Here is a 20,680-nt window from a genome sequence, read left to right on the forward strand (position 1 = left end):
CACCTCCATGCCACGCCAAATTGAGGCAGTAATTAAAGCAAAAGGAGCCCCTACCAAGTATTGAGTACATATACAGTAAATGAACATACTTTCCAGAAGGCCAACAATTCACAAAAATCTTTTTTTTTTTTATTGGTCTTATGATGTATTTTAATTTTTTGAGATAGTGAATTGGTGGGTTTTTGTTAAATGTGAGCCAAAATCATCACAATTAAAAGAACCAAAGACTTAAACTACTTCAGTCTGTGTGCACTGAATTTATTTAATGCACGAGTTTCACAATTTGAGTTGAATTACTGAAATAAATGAACTTTTCCTCGACATTCTAATTTATTGAGATGCACCTGTAGTATACGAGAGTTCCGGTACACTAGGATCAGCCATATAATGCCAAATTACCAACAAGCGCCATCTCCCATCATAGATCGGACATCTTTGCATCAGCTCCAGCGTGTTTACCTTCCTCTGTGGTGTCACCGGAAGCCATTGCATCAGCAGAGTAGAAGATCTGGTTTCGGATCCTGGGTTAAAACCAGGAAGTATTCGCATTCGCATAATTTACTCCACTGATGGTTAGGTTTAAGTTTGGGGTTTGGGTTAGGGGTACAGTTTATTAAATATACATTTGTCTTTACTGTATTACAGCCTGTACAGCTGAAAACAACTCTCTTTTGGCACCCCTCTGTGGACATTTTACCCAGAAAATGGAGCACACATTTGCCCAACACCACTTACCACTTTGGCTACTGGAGTCAGCATTTCGCATTTTGATAAGCACACACCAATTTCAGCAAAAGAAAAATCATACTACTGTTTCTGATTTCACTGTGAGACCAAGACACTTATTCGGCATACTGGAGCGTACTGTCCCACCCACTTCGATTAAGCACTGGAGGGAACCACCACTTATATTTTGCCAGTTAAAAACAATGTTTAAAACATTGAAATACTTCAGGCATAAATTGTTAGTAGGCTGTTTTTATCTTAGAGTTATAGGAGTTTAATGATAATCAGTATGTTATCAGTTATGATTTTGGGTTCTAAAATAACCAAATAAAGAATTTTTTTCTTGAGAAATAATTTAATATACCATTAATGCGTGTCATCAATGGGTGTTCTATGTACAGTATTCTCTGTTCTCAAAGTCTCTGTTTTGCCCCAATGACATCATTTTGCACAGCGCAAATCAGTTTCTGTTTGTGAAATGACTTTCAGGCTTGATACATCACTTTGCTACACCACTCTTTTATTTTGCACATCTGGAGGCACGGCTCTAAATGACATATTAATTTATCAGCCCTTTTTTGTGTGCTTTTAAGTTTGCACGTGTTTTATACATGCAAACCTTTAGTAAACAGGGCCTAAATGTTTTATTGCAACTAAATGAATTCTGCTCTTCAATGCAAAAAATATAGCAGACTGATGGCAAGAGATAACAGAAAAAATATGATTCTAAATCCCAAATTTAAGAATCCTAACAATAACAATTAGCAATTCATGTTTTTATGGAACATACGACAAAACAAAATATTTCTGTCTTTTAGATGCTGGACACTTTGAGAGAGTATTTTTGCATTTTGCAGACAGAGTTCTCATAGCAGAGAGGACAATCTTACCGTTCACTGGTGCAGCCACTGCTTGCTTGGGCACGAGTGTCATATCCAACTACCAGTCCTCTTGTGTTTAGGTCAGGGAAATATTTGGCTAAGTATTTGTACATCCCCTACAAGGACAATGAGGGACAGGCTATGTTATTGACATAACAGAACTGGACACTTTAAAAAAATAAAATATCTAGAGTATTCATAGATTTGGCCAAATACTTGTCATATTCTATTAAGTCTAAAGTCACAAAGGAGCAAGACTTGAATCATAATGCAAGTTGTATAAATCAGTATATTTTGGCTTTAATCTGGTGAGTAGATGTTTGATGGAATGGGGCTCTCCATTCATTAATAAGTTTGTACTGGTTATAGTCGAGTAGGTGGCACTGCCTGGTTTGTTCCATTCATTTACTACACTGATAAGTGCTGGACTAGTGATCATAAATATTATAATGCATTGTTATTTACCAAGACTACTGTAAACAATGAGAGAGATATGGGGCTCTATTTTCATGACCGCACTAGGTGAAGCACTACGTGCAATGACCATGTGCTACATCTTATCCAACTTTCATGACAGCGCTAATTCTAAGCGCGAATGTTGTGCCAGCGCAAAGTCCAAGTGGGTGTGGATGGGAGGAGTTATGCTATCTGAGGGTGTATGCGTACAAACTGTGGGTGTATTGTATGTTAATGCAGTGCCACAAAGCGCAAATTGCTATTTTCCTGAGAAATGGGTCATTGCACTAAAAGTTTGTGAACCACGTCTATTCTCAGTGCAAAGTATAAACTCAGTTCCAGCATTCGCTGTTTGGGAATTCCACCAGCAGATAATATCAAAGAGCTATTGATTACTGTTTTTACTAGCCATGATTTGTGTGTCAGTAGATCAATATGAATAATAATGTTTATTTTTTTATAGCTCCTTTCCAAAACTCAAGGATGCTGTACAGAAATTAAACATTAAAGATATAACAAGAAAACAGAACAAATATACAATAAGAAAACAATCAACAATGGGAGAGAAGCAAAGCATATTTCAAGCAGGTGAGACACAGGGGAGCAGGACAAGAGCCAATAGTCACAAAGAGGCAGATAGAGAACATATACAATATACAACACATCCAACACATACATCATGATCCGGAGCAGCACAGGTGACAATAGTAACAGAGCAGGGGATCCATTGCATACGGCCCATTTTCACTACCAAATTCTTATAAATTTTTCATTTGTATCAGTATCTTCCATTGACAGGAAATGGAACATATAACAAGATGCAGATGGTGCAATAACTGGAGAAGAACCTCAGAATTGCATTGCACTTGACCCAGCCCATTAGCACGTTGCACGCTAACCCACTTGTGCCTAGACTTAGCGCATGTTCGCACAAAAATATGAAAACTTCATGGCCATGCACACTGACTTTACGCATATGACGTATCACATAGCACTGCGCTTAAGGCATAGCGCTCTTAAAATAGGGCCCATCATCTGTATATGGGAACACATATTTAAGCAATATACTTGATAGATATGATGATAAATCTACAACAAGGAATTGTGAGATAAAGTTAAGCATGGAGTGCCACAGGGCTCAGTATGAGGTCCTCTGCTTTTCTCCTTTTATATGGTTCCCTTGTGAGACATTATCATGAAGGAGTTTATTTTTGGACCGCAACGCTTTTATTTGTTGTGCATTTCTCGGTTGTTTGGGCCTGGTTGATATATTTGATCAAATTAATAGTAATCCTACTTATTAATGATTTTATATTACACTGTCATAATAATTATGTTGCGAGGGATGTGTATATTTAATCTTTGAGAAGTGAAAGACTTTTCATTTAGTCTGGATTCATCATGAGATAGATATGCACTGATGTAATACTCTTTATATTCCCAAGTTTATTAATCATTGATTTCATCTAATTTATTTCATCTTAATATTATTGTGTATTTTATAAACTTTTTTGTAGCACATTCATACAAGCAGTGTAAGATATTTAAGTGTTTGTGTGTCTTGTGAGCCATGTGGGTAAAAAGAAGGCCATGCTATAATGTTCAGTGACTGTAAGATAACTTTCATAGAAAGCCCCTGAAACATTATTGTTAATCTGTTTAACACTTTCTAGCTCCTTTAATCACTGTGAATCACTCTATATTATACAGTATGTTTGATTTACATATAGATTTAATTATAAGTGGAAGCTTTAGATAGAATTTGGTTCTGTTCTGTTTCTCTATGTTTTCCACGTCTCATTGCAGGACATGCATTCCAGATAGGTCTGGGTGCCATGTTGCCTTTGATAAATGTTAGTATAAATAAGACCTGTTTGTTCTGTCTAACAATCACTTCCTTCATGGGCATGTGACTATGTTTTTGTTAATAGGGTGCCTTATAGCCAATCAGCTTCCAAAAAAAGTGATATTTCATGGACATCATGAGAAAAGAGGCCCCACAACTCATAAAACCCAACCAAGTGCTAGATTTAGTTATGGTAATTATAATGAATATTATGTCTTAATTAGAACTGTTGTCATGCAGTCGGATGAATACCATGTCTGGAGAATGTTAGAAAATCTGTGACGTAAACTAATTTAGCATCTGCCTATTAAATCTTAGTATTTCTGTATTTTACTGTAAGTTAGCTCGCTCCCTGAACTCATCTGTAAAATTTCTTGCTGACTTTTGCCATTAGAATTGTGGAGAATGGAAAACACTTTGTCTTCAGTAAACTCTGTCAATTCAATTCATTGTAACCTTGACCCTGGATTTTTACTCATAACAGTCTCTTTTCTGGGTTAAGCTGTATTCCCCAACAATCAGGAATCATGGAATTAGTTTTCAGTTATGCTGATGATACTTAGCTTTATATTTCCTTGAGACCTGGTGAAATTTCCCAATTCTCCAAGTTAGTGGAGTAAAAAAAACTGTATCAGCACTACATTGGCTGCCTGTTAGGTTTTGTTTGTACACCGAATTTTGCATGGTCTAGCCCCTCAGTACTGAAGTGACCTCTGATCGTGCTATAATCCATCAGGTTAACTACAATAGCAAAATTCTGTCCTGTTGATTGTACCTAGAATATCAAAACACATAAAAGGAGAGAGATCATTTTCCTATTCGGCAACCAAACTCTGGAACAGCCTTCCTAGCATGGTTCGGGACTCAGACACAATCTCTCAGTTTAAGTCTACACTAAAGACTCATCTCTTCAGCCAGGCATACACCTCATTTGTCCCTCAACCTATAGTTATGCTGCATTAGTCAGTTCTGCCGGAACCGAAAACACTTCATTTATTCTAGAACTCTGCTTTAAAATTAAGTGAATAGAATCTACGTGAATTGTATTTCATTTGATTCCCTGTTAAGTGCAAATAGAATTAAAGGGATAGTTCACCCAAAAGTGAAAATTCTCTCATCATTTACTCTGGCCATCCAAGATGTGAATGACTTTCTTTCTTCTGCAGAACACAAACAAAGATTTTTAGAAGAAAAATTCAGCTCTGTAGGTCTATTCAGTACAAGTGAATGGTGGCCAGGCCTTTGAAGCTCAGATCAATTTAGCATAAACATAATCCATCAAACTCCAGTGATTTAATCAATATCTTCTGAAGTGATCCGGCTGGTTTTGGTTGAGAACAGGCCAATATATATAACTCCTTTCCCATTGCAGTCTCCTTGGTGATCATGATTTCAAGATGGATTACACTTCCCAGTGCTTGATACATGCACAGAACATTATAGGAATTGTAATCAAGCTTGAAATCATGATCTCCACGGAGACTGCTGTCAAGGTGTACAGTGAAAAAGGAGTTACAAAACCAACTGGATCACTTCAGAAGACATTGATTTAACCACTGGAGTTTGATGTATTAGGTTTATGCTGACTTGATCAGCTTTTTGGCGCTTTAAAAGCCTGGCCTGCATTCACTTAAATTAATGGACCTACAGATCTGAGATATTCTTCTAAAAATCTTCGTTTGTGTTCTGCAGAAGAAAGAAAGTCATAAACATCTGGGATGGCATGAGGGTGAGTAAATGATGAGAGAACTTTCATTTTTAGGTGAACATACCCTTTAATTGCAATTAACTGCATACCAATATTTACTGCGAAAGGCCCCCAAAGGTGTTTTTACAATAATTAAAATAATTATAAATATAATATATAGTCCTAATAAATATTATAATTCAGATAATTCAAATACAATACATAATATTGTGGCAACAGACAAGTAAATCATTTAGATAATACAAAATGTGGCTTTAAAAGTGAAAATATTGATTGTTTTATAACCCTATAATTGGCCAATGGATTACTTTTGTGTTTACGATTGTCTGTGCTTTTTGGAGCTTTAAAGTGCTGATCACCATACACATATGGAGATATTCTTCTAAAAATCTGTGTTTGTGTTCAGCAGAAAAAAGAAAGTCATACACATCTGGGATGGCATGAGGCTGAGAAAATGATGAGAGAATTTAAATTTTTGGGTGAACTCTCCCTTTAAGGAAAGCAGGTTTGAACATTGATCGATATTACTTTACACAACAGCCTCTTCTAAATATTTGCCAGTGGTAACAGTCAATCATCAAATGTTGGACAATGCCTCACTAAGGTTGTGGGATTTCTGCAAGCTATAGCAGTGGATGGGACTTCTCTTTTCTCTGTACTGTTACCTGTGTCTAGTGTTAATCTCGTCAAATGAAATGACTGACGGAAAATCTTTTGTCACTATTTGGTTAAAGTTTGGCCAATAACAGTTTTATACATGTTTTTGTAATTATGCATATAATCATAAACTTATTGTGCTATTTTTGACAACAAAAATGTTATAACATTTTAGTCAGAGTAAAAGACAAAAATTATGACTAAAAATTAAAAACTATGAAAATTAATGCTGCCTGAGTCCAGCGCACCTGCCTGCATCCACTCAGGTGTTCAAGGGGAATATACTTCTTGGTCTGAACTGAATCAAATGCTTCTACCTTTATTCTCACATTTTCATGTTGAGGAGTAATTATTGACATCTCATCTGCATGCTATTACCTGGGCTTACCTGGGTAGACTGAATGATAGTCAGGTCGTTGATGCGAGCAAATCCCGCCCCCATGGCGGCTCTTAGGCCAGCTGTTCCAAACGTCATCCTGGAGCACAACCTCCTCTTCAGCTCCACCACACGGCCCTCTCGCACCAGAGTCTCAATCTGCTCCCGTGTTTGACGATTCTAATGACAAAAACACACCACAGTTTACATGTGTAGTAAATGGTGGATGTTTAAAATGTTTGGAACACCAAACATATTAAATCCTACAATTTCTGCAGTATAACATATGGGTGGGGTAAAAATTAATTAAATAAATTACACATTTAGCTAAATATGCTAATAATAGATATTGGAAGCTATATTTGTGTTGGGTTCCACACGATCTGGTTTTCTCACCAAGAAGTTTTGTCTTCTTTGATTCTTTACGTTTAGTCCATTAATGCAAGGGGTAAATGGCTAAACTGCTACAGCCATCAAAGCACCGCTGTTGTGCACAAACTGACACCTCATTCAATTATACATTTCAAGACAGTTGCAGTCGGACGTCAAATCCTACACTGTGGGTAATGTTCCTGTTATTATGCATAATAGGGTTTGTGTGGAGAGTAATATTCAGTAATCATTCTGCAGATTCTGTTTGACACTACCTTAACAAAATATTGCAAAAAAAAGGCTCATCAAACTGTTGGATGCCGTGAACTACAAGTTGCATTCCTGCAGTATTAATATACTTTAACACTGAAGCACTTTTAAAAGCAGAGCGAGGATCGTCATGTGACTTAAAGCACTCCTGCTACACTAAAGTGAGTCGTTCTGTGTCCGGAATGCACACTGTGCCGCTCTGTATTGGAGCCTTTCTTGTTTCTTACCTTGATAGTTTTGTGCAATCAGAGATTTTTTAACATTTATTTTTAAATATCTGTTAATTACCCTGTGTTTAGCATCTATTTATCCCTATGAAATGTGTCTGGTCGGGGTCACATGGACATAATGCAGCCATATATGGGTTTTATTAATACTGACTAGTCGACTAATAGCTCAGAGAATGCTAGTTGTTTATGAAACATTGTAGTTTTCCACATCCCTACATTTTACCTGCAAATTCTGTATTCCAGACAGACAAATAATGACAGACACTGTTCTTCAATGAAAAACAATTATTTCTAAAAATATATATTGTAACATCAATTTACAGTACTTACAGATCGATTCTACCATTAAATATTGGTGTTAGGCTATATTGAATTGGGAGGTCCGTGGCAATTCCCAGTCCTAGTATATGGTATATATAATGTACACATTATGGACATTTTCTTTATGAACCTACTACATTTGCTAAAATGTGCAGAATACAACAGTATACTCAGTATGCACTGTATCCAAAAATGCATTGTGCTTGACATGACTGTCTATTTCCACTGTGATGAATGAACTGGAAAAAAATAAAATAAAATAAAAAAATGTATTACTTTATTCAAACAGTCAGCCAAAAGTAAAGACATTTTTACATTAAAATGTAAAATAAAATAAAATAAAAAACAGCCCAACCATTTTTATCTTCAAAAATGATAACTGGACGCAACTCGCTGAATTCCACAAACAACTTGATGAGTTCATGTGATAACAATTTACATGCTACTGCTAGAAACATTTGCATTGTGGAACAATGTCTACTTTTTCACTCAATACTCTGCAGTATTGACAATGTAATAAGCAAATATTCTATTCTGGATATGGCCAAAATCATATTTGGAGGGACTTCTAAGTTCAAACAGTATTCTGGGATGCAGTGTGCAAAGCAAATGTGGAGTTATTGATCAGATACAAATATCAATACAAGCCCTGACATAGAAAAAGTCACCTAAAGAGGGCATCACTGGGCACTCTTCCTGCCATCTGCTTTAGTATGCCAAGATCTGCTGAGTCGGTGGTAATGCATCTAACCATAGCCTAGATTTTTTTCAATAGTCAGGATGAAAAACAAATAATTATTTTTTTTCTGTTGGTGAGAGCTTATCTCTGTGGCCTAGATACAACAGACTTCAGATTAATCCCAATATTTAAGCTATCAGAGCCACTCAAATATGTGAACAAAGTATGTCGAAATAGCATTACATATACAATCACAAAAAGTATATCAACTTGACCACACCAGCAAGGGTAAAGTGCCACTTTCCACTGCCAGTCTGACAGCTGGTTGATCTGTAGTGCAATACTATATACGACCGTCTTTCAGTGCTGGCTGAATTTGACATTTACTGGAGGAGGTCAGCCAGATCTTTGAAGGGCTGCAAACAGTAGAGGCAAAATGTAAAAAAAAAAAACAGCACCTTACATAATCTTACTATACACAAAATGGTTTGTAAATTGAAAGCACCAAAATTAGCTAGATCAACACGATCCCACAGGAAGTCAGCACGTTGTTTCCAAACGTTCCAGCACTCTTGGATTGGACACACTATACTGACTTACTGACAAGCAACATCTCCCATCAGGCATTTTTGCATCAGCTCAAGCATGTTTACCTTCCTTTGTTGTGGTGCGACCAGAAGCACGTTGTGTCAGCAGCCTGGGAGACCCGGTTCGGATCCCACGATGAAACTAGGAAGTACTCGCGTTTGCATAACCAGTGACAAGCACGATTAGTAGGTTGCATTTGTCCCTCTAATGTTATATTTTTCCTCCACTGAAGGTTAGGTTTAGGTTTGAGGTTTGGGGGGGTTCAGTATATAAAATATGCATTCCTCTTCACTGTAATACATCCTGTACAGCTGAAAACAACTTGCTTCACAACTCGCTTTTGGCACCCCACCGTGAATATTTCACCCGGAAAAAGAGCTCACATGTGGCCATTAAAAGAAAGTTGACCTACTGTATCTGATTTCGCTGTGGATCACTCGGAGATGACATGGCCTACCACTTATCTAATATTAAAAGCATATGCCTCTTTTGACATTTTAAGTCTCTCTCTACAGTTCTTCAGCACTTCTGACCCATAGAGAGAGGGGCTGGTCACCCTAGCAATGCTCTTTGGCTGCCTTCAGGTATCAGAATATGACACGTTAGCTTACTTATTTACATCAGGAAAATGTGTTTTCTTGGACATGCACCATTGGCAATACCATGTTTTTGGACAGTCTGCACTATATCAGTAGTACCATAGTTTCTTTGAAGTATCCTAGAGTACCAAGTAAATACCATGGTACATGAATATGATAATTATTCAGCAGCACTCAACAATAAGAATGAACAAAGGCACAGGGCCAGCATGAGAGTGTTTTGGGCAACTGACAGAATGGTCATTTGCCAATGGTCAACTTATCAAGGTAATGTTATCTAGCTGGCTAATATAATTCAAAATTGTAAACAAATCAGTTTTGGACAGTATGTAGGGGTGTAACGATATATCGCGATGCAAAAATGTTACGATATGTATCATATACAACGTAGTTTTGCTTCAACGTGGTCTCAGTCAAGTGCAAAAGCTCAAGAAATAACCAGGTGCATCGGAGTTTTTAAATCGCAAAAGACATGAGACCATTCTCTGTTGTCGACAATGTTGGATTTCGCAAATTGTTTAAGGTACTGGAGCCCAGGTACCATATTCCGTCACGCCCGCACTTCAGTCAGGAGGTAATTCCAGCCCTGTACAACGAAGTTAAAGCAAATGTGATAGATGGTCTGAAAAAGGCAGAGAGTGTGGTGATAACAACTGACGGGTGGACTTCGAGGGCTGTTCAGAGCTACATTACAGTCACGGCACATGTTATCACCACAGAGTGGGAAATTAAAAGTTTTGTGCTTCAGACTCGCCCGCTTTTTGAGTCACACACTGGTACAAACATAGCCGAAGTTTTAAAAGCGGCTATACAAAAGTGGGAGCTTGAAAGGGCTGCTCATAGCATTGGTGTCGTTACAGACAATGCACGCAACATGGAGGTGGCAGTGAGAGAAGCCGGGTTGTCACCTCATATTAAGTGTTTTGCGCACACATTGAATCTTGCTTCACAAGCAGGATTGCATGTTCCCCACGTCAGTCGCTTGCTTGGTCACATGAGAAAAGTCGTGGCTTTCTTTCACCGCAGTGCCACAGCAACAGCTGTGCATGCGGCAATGCAAATTATGCTTGAGATCCCATCACATAAGCTTATCATGGATGATGTTACACGATGGAACAGCTCAATGGAAATGCTAGAACGCTATCTCGAGCAACAAGCGGCTATAACGGCAGCCCTCGAGCACAGAGGTGCGCAAAAATGCCCGTCAACTCGATACTCTGGATAGCGCCAACATCAGTGATGCCGAAGAAATAGTAAACCTTCTTAAACCGCTAACAAAAGCCACCACTGTCCTGTCTGATGAAAAGAGCGCCACCATGTCACTCACTGTGCCCTTGAAATCCATGATCGAACAGCGCATGTCACTGGATGAGAAAGACTCTACAACTATAGCTAGCATGAAGACAGCCATCCTGCAAAACCTCTCAAGCAGATACACAGAGGAACAGGATTATCTGCTAGAGAGTACTGCCTTGGACCCCAGATTTCAATCGTAGCCCCACTTACTCCCTGAACAACATGAAGAGGTTTTCCACTGGTTGAAGAACAAATCAAACCAGTTACAGCAGGTATGTCTGCATTAATAATTGTGTGAGAATCTGTGTATTTGCATTTGTGTGTTTGTTTGTCACTCCATTTGCATGTTTGTGTACTTTGTGCAGACCTTTATGTGTGTGTAACAAACTATACTATACCTTAATTATTTATTTTATTATTTTTTTAAGGCTGGCACTGTGGAGAAAACAGAAAAGAGGGAGGGAGGTGCCAGTGATGGAGATCCCACTGATGCAGCAGATCAGAGAGATACAGCACACAGAGTTGAGCAAGAACAGCCACCTAGCAAAAAGACAGCACTGGAAGATCTCCTTGGTGCAACTTTTGCTGAACCAGCAGTCACCCAGTCCAAAAGTAGGATCGAAGTAGAGATTGACATGTACAAAAAGGACACTTCTATTCCCCTCACTAGCTGTCCACTGAAATGGTGGAAAGAAAATGCTTAAATGTACCCACTTCTTTCCCCTCTTGCCAAGGCTTACCTCACAGTTCCAGCAACTTCTGCTCCCAGTGAACATGTTTTTTCTACAACAGGGGATACTGTAAATGCACAAAGATCCCAGCTTCTGCCTGAAAATGTAGATATGCTGTTTTTTTGGCAAAAAAAAACCTGTAAGTAACCTAAACAAACTCAAAAGCTGTTTGTGTTGCGTTGAACTTACTTGAACAAAACACTATTTATTTTAATGTTTTTTTTTTTTTTTTTTTCTTTTCACTTTTACTGCTTTATGAATTTATCTCTTAGGTTTCAGCTATCTTAATTCTAATTTCATGTTAAAATTCAGTTTTATTGTTCAGTGACACACCTCACTGTGAATTGTTAATTTACATACAGAAGGTTAAATAAAATCTTGAAATATTGTAAATTCTTTAAGTTGTATGTACAACAAAGAGAGTTATTGAAAATTGTTAATGTTTTGGAAATAAATCTGTTATTTGAATTTCAGTTTCATTTTTTAATTTTGTTCAAAATATCGTGATATGTATCGTATCGTATCGTGAACCCAGTATCGTGATACGTATCGAATCGTGAGCTGAGTGTATTGTTACACCCCTAACAGCATGCCATCATTTTCCACCAAAAGTGTGCGTATAAATTTTCCTTGTGCCCCGCCAGAAACCGCTGATGCCCCCCCACCCGACGGTGAAACGTTTAAAGGGGATCCCAGGGCTTCAGACTGCAACAAAATGGTTGCACTGTCTTTAATTCTGTGCTGCTGTTTTCTGTTGTGTATGAGAAACATCAAATTTTAAATGGCCCAAAAGCAAAAGAAAACAGCACTATTCGATACCTTGACCAATTATCAGTATGGCTCAATGGACAGAGCATCGCAAAGCAGGTGTGTTTACTCACAGACCAGTTTCAACAGCGCAGCACTGCGAGAACCTGTTTATATTTGGTACAGAATTACCTGATGTGAAACCCCTATGAAAACCCCAAATGTCCCAGCAATTAAACTATTTTAAAACTGTATTTATTAGCCCGTCATTCTAAACAGCACTAACAAGGAAAACTGGAGAAAATGTGCACACAGATATGGACCCTTTTCACACTTTCGGGTTTTGAAATGCAGAAGTAAAAGATTGCAGGGTAAACCTCGATAACGCTGAAGGGGAGTGAATGGGAAAGTGGCCGGCGCTGGAGGGTTCTACATTCTGAACTCCTTGTTTCTACAGTACAACTGCGCCCTCTAGATGTTAAATACAAAACAATGATTCCACATGGAGTTTGTTGTGCAAAGTAACTAGGCTATTTATAGAGATGGACGTTTCAAACATCGACAAAAGCCTAGGTATGTCTACAATACACGTTATTATTATTGTCATGGTATGATAAATCAGTCATTCATGACAGCCAAAGGTGGTTTTTAATGAATTTGTTTTATAACTAATCGCTGCACTGGAGAATTGCGATGCCGACAAGGTGGAGAGGATGCGAAAATGGACATTGTTCTAACCATTCGAACAGCTAATGTTAAGTCAAGGATGGAAACTGCTTACCGTTCCACATAATACCAGGGTTGAGGGCGTCCAATTTGTTCCAGTGAGATTATAAACATGAGTGCTCTTAAGAAGTAATGTTTGTAAGTGAATTTATAAGTTAATTATCATTAGTAAATCCATCATTAATTCCAACCTTATAGTTTTTGTTTTTGCTTGGGCGTTCGTCTGCTTCAGAAGTCCAAGCGCAAGCACACCTTGTGTGAATGCATGCAGACAGGAACAGTTTTATAGTTTTCCATTTGATAGTTTTTTGACTACAAAGTTTCCCAAACTTTTCTCCCTTCTGACAAAACGAAATTCAGTCCAAACTTCCTAATTGTATGATATAGTTATGTACAAAAAAACTTAAGAGCACGGCCAAATATATCCATCTGAAATAATTGTTATGTAATACAATGTGTTCAAGTGAGGGCACATTTACTACAGACAATGACATTCTAAAATTACCTTTAAAAAGACAAGACTTGAGATTATTTTATTTCTATCCCCTTTTTCTTGTACATCATTTATAGATTTAATATGAAAATAAAATAATATAATAAATATCGTCAGTAGTGATGAAGCATTCAGTCGCTACTTGGCTTTGTAAGACAATGTTTACTGCTTAACTACAAACACATTTGACCTGCAATATTTTCATTAATATTTTCATTAATATTTTCATTCATTTCAGATGGCAAAGGCATTGAAAAGGGTACCAGTGTGGGAGACATTTCTTAAAGTATCACCATGGAAAGCAATACTTACTGAAGTTCAGCACTATTTTACATTGAGTGGAAAGTTTTCATTCATATTATACATTTTTAAAACCAACGGCCGATTAATCGGCTATCAGTCTGTTTTCCCACCTTAATTATCATATCAGCAAGACCTTCTATTGGCCGACCTCTACTAAATAATTAAAAAATTGCAAATATAAAAAGGTTTGCTAGATTTAGGCCGCTAAATAAGGCAGAAACGTGTCATCACAGGACTGTGAAAAGGGTCCATTCGGTACATTAGAAGGCTTTTCAATCCACACATCACCACCTATACTTCAGCAGCACTAACTGCAGAAATGTGATACATTCATCCTAAATATTATTGTATTATTTAAATACTTCTATTAAATATAACAATAATGGGATTGATGGAATATAATTAGCTTTTGTTACAACTATGGTAGTTTCAAAGTTTTTATATTTTGTATTTATAGTTTCTAAATGTATATATTTTCATAACAAAAATGCCATAGTTCAGAAATTCCAAGAGATCACAGTACTTAATCATTTGGAGTCCCAACTTTGTTGCAGTCAGAATATTTAAATTTAGCCCTATATAAATTAGATGTACGTAAATAAACTTTTAACAGATGATTCTATTCTTATTAAGTTTACATATGCTTCCCAACTCAACATCAAGGTTTTAAGTGCCTTGAAATGCACAGCTTACTTTACACTGTTGATGCATTTCCTACTGAAACATGAAGTTGGGGCGGGACTTTTTGAACAGCTCATGCCATTTTCTAAAAAAGCCAATAAGCACAGTCCCACACACACATTCCTCTGTCCACCATGCTGCTGTTAGAGAGTGAAAATGTACAGAAACTGAGCGATCTCAACCTAGTCCAGCAATGATCAAACTGACCATTACTATCCAGTATAACCAGCCCACAAACAAAGACAGCTCATCGTGGACTTCACTTATGATGAGGCAGGAGCTGTTGTGCAAGTCATGATGATGAATCAGAAACAAGCGAACAAAACATTACAACATATCACACTACACTAAACAGAAAGAGCAAAGAAAACATACTCGTGATGTACATCCTAAAAAACCTCTGAAAAACGGCTGCATTTAATATAAACTCCAGACCTTTCATTGTGTCTAATTCACGTGAATGCGTTCCAATCAGAAGAGATAGTCCCTCTGCCCTATTCCCTTCAAAGACAATTATCCTCGACTCTGAGGGCTTCAGGGGGCTGAACTTCTACAGTGATTATTATTGGAAATTATGTTTGGAAAGACCCCCGCAACATGGATTGCGCTCCCTTTGAAGTGCCCTGCGAAGGAACCATCAGCGCAGTGTGAGAACACAGCCATGTGCGGCAAGCAGATTAAGGGTGTGGGTGCCTCCTTGTTCTAGAATGCATTTGATTAAACAAAGTTTCTCTAGTGCAGTTTGACGTCATGATTTGACTGTGTCTTTCTAGCAGGAAGAGTGAGACTGCAGAACTTAAATGCTTATATCTTTAGAAGTTCACTGGCATATAGATGACCCTAAAGCTAATAGATATGGACTAAAAGCAGCAAAACTTTCATGTTGATTTCACAGGGTCTTTAATGCCGAAGGGTCAATATCACCTTGTAGCTCTAGACTTGTTACCCACTGAAGCCAAGCATGGTTGAGCCTGGTCAGTGCCTGGATGGGAGACCTCTCCTGGGAAAAACTAAGGTTGCTGCTGGAAGAGGTGTTAGGGAGGCCAGCAGAGCGTGCTCACCCTGTGGTCTGTGTGGGTCCTAACACCCCAGTATAGTGTCAGGGACACTATACTGTAAAAAGGCACCGTCCTTCGGATGAGATGTTAAACCGAGGTCCTGACCCTCTATAGTCAATAAAATCCCCGGCACTTCTCGTAAGACTAAGGGTGTAACCCTGGTATCCTGGCCAAATTCCCCCACTGGCCCTTTTCAATCATGGCCTCCTAATAATCCCCATCCTTGAATTGGCTCTATTGCTCTACTCTCTCCTCTCCACCAACAGCTGGTGTGTGGTGAGCGTTCTGGCTAGGGATGTGCACGGATAGTCGACGTTCGGTTAACCATTCGACGAGCCACTTTTTGAATAGCAAAATCACTATTCGGTTACACGTGCAATACAGGTTTGCAACCTGACCCGATCTTGACGAGCTCCGACAAACCGTCATGTTTTCCGGATGGGTTTGGGTCCATTTTTCAAGTATAGGATGAGTTAGGGCTGATCAATCATGCTTTTATGTGCATCTGCGCGGTTTCTCTATCATAGAAAAGTGATCCTGACACATGCACTGAGCAATGTTTCAGCGACTGATAAATAGTGTTTTTTCCCTTTTGCTCTGGTGTGCATATTTAGTACAATGATTAGACAAATTCAATGTAATTTTCTTTTAAACCATTTAAAAATCAAAGCACCCAGAAGAGGCTATTTAACAGCAGCAGTGTAACTCCACGCACATGAGAAGAGTTGCATTCGCTGCCTCACGGATGCGTGAACCTGCCCGTGCATAGCGCATTTACTGGCAGTGACGGTTTGATTATTTTTGTTTGGCTTTGATGCAAGATTTTATAATTTGAAGATGTATGTATTGTGCTATTTAGACTCATAGCTCACTATGCACTTTATTTGCTGCTATTTTGAGTAGTGGTTAAGGAAATTCCATTACAATAAACATTCTTTATTCCCATGTCCCGACTCCAGACGAAAAAACGATTAACCATTCATGAAACCTCGTGGTTAACCGAACGTTAAATATGGTAACCGTGCACATTCCTAGCTGTGGTGCATTATGGCTGCCGTCGCATCATCCAGGTGGATGCTGCACACTGGTGGTGGTTGAGGAGAGTCACCTGTTCACTATGTAAAGCACTTTAAGTGTAGTATCAGAAAAGCGCTATATACAGTTGAAGTCAGAAGTTTACATACACCTTAGCCAAATACATTTAACTCAGTTTTTCACAATTCCCAACATTTAATCATAGAAAACATTCCCTGTCTTGGGTCAGTTAGGATCCCTACATTATTTTAAGAATGTGAAATGTCAGAATAATAGTAGAGAGAATTATTTATTTCAGCTTTTATTTCTTTCATCACAGTCCCAGTGGGTCAGAAGTTTACATACACTTTGTTAGTATTTGGTATCATTGCCTTTAAATTGGGTCAAACGTTTTGGGTAGCCTTCCATAAGTTTCTCACAATAAGTTGCTGTAATTTTTGCCCATTCCTCAAGAAAGAACTGGTGCAACTGAGTCAGGTTTGTAGGCCTCCTTCGCTTTTTCAGTTCTGCCCACAAATTTTCTATCGGATTGAGGTCAGGGCTTTGTGATGGCCACTCCAATCCCTTGAATTTGTTGTCCTTAAGCCATTTTGCCACAATTTTGGAGGTATGTGTGGGGTCATTGTCCATTTGGAAGACCCATTTGCGACCAAGCTTTAACTTCCAGGCTGATGTCTTGAGATGTTGCTTCAATATATCCGCATAATTTTCCTTCCTCATGATGCCTTCTGTTTTGTGAAGTGCACCAGTTCCTCCTGCAGCAAAGCACCCCCACAACATGATGCTGCCACCCCCATGCTTCACGGTTGGGATGGGGTTCTTCGGCTTGCAAGCCTCACCCTTTTTCCTCCAAACATAACAATGGTCATTATGGCCAAACAGTTCAATTTTTGTTTCATTAGACCAGAGGACATTTTTCCAAAAGATCTTTGCCCCCATTGTGCACTTGCAAACAGTAGTCTGGCTTTTTTTATGCTGGTTTTGGAGCAGTGGCTTCTTCCTTGCTGAGCAGCCTTTCAGGTTATGTCGATATAGGACTCGTTTTACTGTGGATATTATAGTTTCCTTCCTGTTTTCTCCAGCATCTTCACAAGGTCCTTTGCTGTTGTTCTGGGACTGATTCACATTTTTCGCACCAAACTACGTTCATCTCTAGGAGACAGAATGTGTCTCCTTCCTGAGTGGTATGATGACTGCGTGGTCCCATGGTGTTTATACTTGCATACTATTGTTTGTACAAATGAACGTGGTACCTTCAGGCATTTGGAAATTTTTTCTGAGGTCTTGGCTGATTTCTTTTGATTTTCCCATGATGTCAAGCAAAAAGACACTGAGTTTGAAGGTAGGCCTTAAAATACATCCATGGGTACACCTCCAGTTCAGTACAGCTCCTATCAGAAGCTAATTGGCTAATTGTCTAAAGGACTGACATAATTTTCTGGAATTTTCCAAGATGCTTAAAGGCACAGTTAACTTCTGACTCACTGGAATTGTGATGTAGTCAATTAAAAGTGAAACAATCTGCCTGTAAACAATTGTTGGAAAAATTACTTGTGTCAAGCACAAAGTAGATGCCCTAAACGACTTGCCAAAACTATAGTTTTCTAATATTAAATCTGTTGAGTGGTTAAAAAATTTGTTTTAATGAATGAAATTTTGACCTTAACTGTAAGTGCAACGTTCATTTTATGCATTCATTCATTTCACAGCAAACTGCAAATCAAATATCAAATCAACAGACTGCAAGTAAAAAGTACTTTTACTCTCCCAGTAGGGAAAGATCCAACATTTTAATGACTCGAAGTGGCACTGCAATGCAGTAAAATGCAATTTAATGTTGTTAAATGGCTTAAGATGGTCGAGCTTTTTTTATTATTAATAATATGACAGTATAAGCGCATGCACATTATTTCTAAGCTAGTGCCCTTTTTAAAAACGTATGAGCACAGGCAGGTTGTGACAAAAATATCTTTGCAAAATGACGTAAACACAATGGAAATTCACAGAGACATTACGCAAAACAGCTGACAGTGCTTGGTAACCATGATCACCTCAGTCATCCCTGTCACTGTGAGCTTTTAAATGTTAAAAACATATTGCATTCTCACCTTATCCCAGGTAATCCACTGACTGACCGCTTTGTCCAGGATCGGGTCCCCAGTGCTGCCGAGACACTCGGAGTTTGCGTTGAGGTCTCCGTTAGACCCCATTCTAGCGGTAGTTCCCAGACAGGCACCTTTGGATGGAAACTTCCTCAATTCCGGCTGCTTCTAACCGGTGCGACTGAATGTTGTTGTGCGCAGCATGCTCGGAAAAATTAATGAGTAGCCGAGTGACGTCACGGGTTGGCCCATTCAAATGGGTCAAAGACGAAAAGCAAGCGGTCAGACTGACTCAGATCCACAGTCTTCATAGATTCAACCCATTGCAATGCGTGCGTGTTAAAATATTGCTTCGCGTCAATTTATCCTTGTCCATAAGCCAAATCGAAGGAAATACGAATACGCTGTAGCTGCCTAATATTGTGTTTAGTTCACTATAGATCTAACCACACTTCCTCACCAAAAGCAGCTGGTGAGCCTCATGCAGTTAGCATTGGCTGTGGATTTGGCTGATGTGCAAAGTGCGTTTGACGGTGACCGGAGACAGTTCCGTTATAATCATACGTCACGTCATAAACACGTCTGCGATGGGAAAGTTTTTTGGCACTGAAACAAGGAATTTCGGTGCGAACTGCCTTAACCATCAAACTCGTATCTAAACAACAAGGACAACTCAGGAATGGGTTGGGCATTAGATGAGGGATTCTGGGAAACTGAGTTGTTTTTTTACACACAGGGTCCACAATGTACACAGTTCCTTAATTACTCAGTAGTGGATATTTGTGGTGGTTCATCTCTCTTTAAACAGAAAATCGGTCATCTTCATGCAACACACATTAGGGGGTTCGAGTATGATGACATAATGAACTTGTTTAAATAAAAATCAGCCTAAATACACACGATGATCGTACTTTCACGTATAGGGCGATATAGCTGAAGAAGCCCCGTTAAAGATTAATGTGCATTTACTTTTCAATTTTAACACATTTAGATACATGTTTAGCATGCACATGATGATGATGATGCATCATCCAGTATGTTATCATGGGGAAAATAGATCCCATGAAACATTTGCTAATTTAGCTGTATAACACAACATTTAAAAATAAGAAAAGGGTCCATCTTACCTCACTACTATGGTAAGATGGCCACCTACCTGGAGCAGCGTTCCAGGATAAACCTGTCCCAGGTATCATCTGATTTTTACAAAATGTTTAAAATACATCTGATATCATTCTTGATCATTTAAAAATTTTATGTAAAATACCAAATCAAATATTCTATGTAATTAACTGAATAATGGCATTATATATTATGCATATATGTATATACATATATATATATATATATATATATATATATATATATATATATATATATATATATATATATGCCGGGGTTCCCTGGCCTGAAGCAAAGGAGGGAGGAGTGTGACGAGGAGGAGGGCGGGGCCGGCCTCCAATTGGGCTAATCAGCCGAGGAGAGGGATAAAGGCAGCCGGATGTGGCAGTTCGAGAGAGAGAGTCACACTGCCGTGTGTGTGTTTGTGTTTTGTGTCTCTATGTTTTAATTTTACATTAAATATTACTTTGACTGTTCAGCCGGTTCCCACCTCCTCCTTGCATCCTTATACTGTTACAATAAGCTAATAAAATAATTTTAACTCAAATCAGTGTTTCAAGTGCATTTGTTTATTTATTTGGCAAGGAGTCTTGTAATAAGATGCATAATGAGCAGTCAGACCTTCATTAATTCCAAAATAAACACCAACAGGACTCTTCTATTCAGCGATTTTTTTC

The 20,680-nt window shown here is 38.4% G+C and overlaps 1 protein-coding gene across 2 annotated transcripts in view; it reads right to left on the minus strand.

Moving 5' to 3' along the window:
- The window catches only part of LOC127430329 (glucose 1,6-bisphosphate synthase-like), a 39,108-nt gene extending 19,548 nt beyond the window's left edge, over window positions 1–19,560 (minus strand). Inside the window, exons 1-3 of one of the 2 annotated variants that reach the window (XM_051680062.1) lie at window positions 18,888–19,560; window positions 6,663–6,830; window positions 1,617–1,723 (exon numbers count right to left, since the gene is read on the minus strand). In XM_051680062.1, the coding sequence (XP_051536022.1) occupies window positions 1,617–1,723; window positions 6,663–6,830; window positions 18,888–18,989 (377 nt within the window). In that variant the 5' untranslated portion in view covers window positions 18,990–19,560. Of the gene's footprint in view, window positions 1–1,616; window positions 1,724–6,652; window positions 6,831–18,887 lie in introns of those variants that run through there. The other variant, XM_051680063.1, reaches the window with a different exon arrangement.
- Window positions 19,561–20,680: the final 1,120 nt, after the last annotated feature.

This window comes from Myxocyprinus asiaticus, chromosome 39, assembly GCF_019703515.2.
Source record: "Myxocyprinus asiaticus isolate MX2 ecotype Aquarium Trade chromosome 39, UBuf_Myxa_2, whole genome shotgun sequence".
In the NCBI taxonomy this organism is placed as follows: Eukaryota; Metazoa; Chordata; class Actinopteri; order Cypriniformes; family Catostomidae; genus Myxocyprinus; species Myxocyprinus asiaticus.